Here is a 2,708-nt window from a genome sequence, read left to right on the forward strand (position 1 = left end):
AATTAAAAAAAAATTAAAAAACCGACGGACGGGGTTTTATTAAATTCAGATTTTTTATCTTATATATAAATAATATATATTTTATGAAAAAACGACGCACTGCGTCGGTTTTTTTATATAATTTTTTTATTTTTAATTATAAAACCGACACACGTAGTCGGTTTTTTTGTAAAATATAAGCATTAATTCCAGAAAACCGACGGACAGAGTCGGTTTTTCGGAAAATCTGCAAAATTAATTTTAAAACCGACGGACGTAGTCGATTTTCCGTCGGTTTTCTGAAAATTTTCAGCATGCAAATCATGCATTTTCTGCAACCACACCTGCACAAAAACCAGTAACAAAATCTGCTCAGAAACCAATAACAAAAGCTGCTCAAAACTAGCATTAAAATGCTCCAAATCAATTCTAAAAGAGCTACAACACATAAAATCATCCTAAGTAATAATAAAGCACATCAAATACGATCTAAATAAACCTTCAAAGTTCGAAATATTTAAATGACCAACCAAAAGTACCATTAACTAGTTTTAACATAAGTCCATTATTAAATTCAAACTACTACAACTGATTATCCGGTGTTCGGCTACGAAATCACCGTCATCATCATCTTCTCGGGTCGAGGGGAGGGGGAGAAGGGGGCACACCAAAACGTCCACATGCGATGTGGCTTTTAACTTGTGCCATTAGCAATTCAATATTCGCTTTCATGGTGTTACTTTCCTCAACTCTTCTTGCCTCGGCTTCAGCTAATTTCCTATTAAGTTCGACCAATTTGTCGCGCCATAGCCGCGACCACGAACATCATCAACTCCCCTCGGCTTGTCGAGAAGACCCTTCACCTCGCAATCCCGACCGAAGGCGACTTAAGTTGTTCCTTGGGCCTAGACCGTACGCTCTACCCTTTTTGTACTCCCCCCCCAACCGCTTTCACACCAAAAATCTATCTCTAATTCCGGTGGAGGACGGCTCGGATGCTCGGCCGAGTTTCGTCGTACCGGTCCACATGATCCATATATTGCCTCCGTATATTAAAAAATGAAACTTAGTATATAACGAATATTATCATAATTAAACTTATATATAATTACTTAAATAATAAAATATCACTTACACAGAATCACGAGCCCCGTCCTCAACCCATAAGGTCGGATCCGACTCGTCTTCTTCTTTTTTTGTATGGGTCTTTAGGAATAGCCGATCCGAGTTGGCATTCGTCCCGTAGCTTTTTCTCTCGCAAAAAAAAAAAAAAAAGTTAAACATAAAATTAATAGCTCAATAATGATATATTGATCGTAGGTAACTTTAAAAGTATAAAATTACTTACCATTGTCCTAGCCACGTGCCTGACTTCTTGCACCCGCAGTGTGCAAAGAGCCACCTTTCTGGGATGCACGGGCAGCCTTTGCCTGCTCAGACTTGGCGATAAACTCAGGAGTTTGCCAATATGCCTTAAGTTTCTCCCACTGTTCAGCGTTTAGCCATTGGGGCATCGTCATATACCTTCTAGCCCTCGAAAACCAATCAGACAACCTTGCACTCCCCTTCTTCTCAAAGTTTGCAAGAATCCTATCATTGTCCATTGATCCCATGTACAATACATCCGCAAATCAAATAGCTAATGTTAGATGATTTATATAAAAGTAAATTCAAGTTATAAAATATGTATAACAAGATGCATACGTTAAACTCTCTAAACATAGCCTGTCGAGTATCATATGGGATTTCAGTCCATGAAGTATAAAAATGATTGCCATAAAGCCTCCGAACAACATCCCGGTATGACTTTTGTAGTGTCGTGATCCGGATAGAACTTTAGATTAAAAAAAATAATGCATATTAGATTAAGATGAAAAAAAAACGTTAGGAAAACTTAATAAAAGACAATCTTACCCAACTCCCTCAGGCACGATGAAAATCCGACCTATCGCATCTCTATCTCCCGGCTGTAAACCATGATGTATCGGTCCCTGTATAGGAGCCGGTGCAGGTGCAGGTGCAGGAGCAGGAGCAGGTGCAGGAGGACGACGATGGGTCTGAGACTGGTTGGATGGCAGTGACTCAGGCTCAGAGCTGCTATCTCTAAGGCGCAAATTAGATACACTTGGAGGTGTACCATTTGGAGAAGGAGAAGGAGAAGAAGACAAAGTGGCCGATGTGCTAGGAGATCTGCCACGTGGTGGGCAATACATAGGTGTAGGTATAGAAGTAGGATAGGTAAATGATGTCGGCTGAGGTGGTGCCGGCTGAAAGACCCACTGACCAGACTGGCCCTGCATAGAAGAGCCAGGCATAAAAAAAGAAGGCGGAGTAGACTGCATATGTGGAGCGGACGGAATGGACTGACTACTAGTAGTCAGAGATCTATAGGTCTTTTATCTTTTCTCTTACTAGTACCTCCACTCTACCTCTATCTCTACCTCTACCTCTACCTTGATCACTACCACCCGATGACATCCGCATACATAAAATTAATAACTCAATAATGATATATTGATCGTAGGTAAAAATTTAACAAGTATAGAATTGTGTTATTATCAAGTATAGAATAAACTAACATGCAACTAGTTATCCTCCCACTCATCCTCGCTTGTTTCATTTTCATCGATGATTCTTCCTCATCGCTTGTTTCAGTCCATCGGTCGATTCTTCCTCAACATTTTCTATGATAGTTACATCATCTTCATCAACTTCTTCCAATATGTGTT

At 39.9% G+C, this 2,708-nt stretch overlaps 1 protein-coding gene across 1 annotated transcript; it reads right to left on the bottom strand.

Moving 5' to 3' along the window:
• Positions 1-1,889: 1,889 nt before the first annotated feature.
• LOC132045901 (lysine-rich arabinogalactan protein 19-like) lies at positions 1,890-2,457 on the bottom strand. Its single transcript, XM_059436471.1, has 2 exons — positions 2,398-2,457; positions 1,890-2,273 (listed from the first exon to the last, which is right to left on the bottom strand). The coding sequence occupies exons 1-2, from the start codon at positions 2,455-2,457 to the stop codon at positions 1,890-1,892; spliced, it is 444 nt and encodes a 147-aa protein (XP_059292454.1).
• Positions 2,458-2,708: the final 251 nt, after the last annotated feature.

This window comes from Lycium ferocissimum, unplaced genomic scaffold, assembly GCF_029784015.1.
Source record: "Lycium ferocissimum isolate CSIRO_LF1 unplaced genomic scaffold, AGI_CSIRO_Lferr_CH_V1 ctg8525, whole genome shotgun sequence".
NCBI classification, from domain to species: Eukaryota; Viridiplantae; Streptophyta; class Magnoliopsida; order Solanales; family Solanaceae; genus Lycium; species Lycium ferocissimum.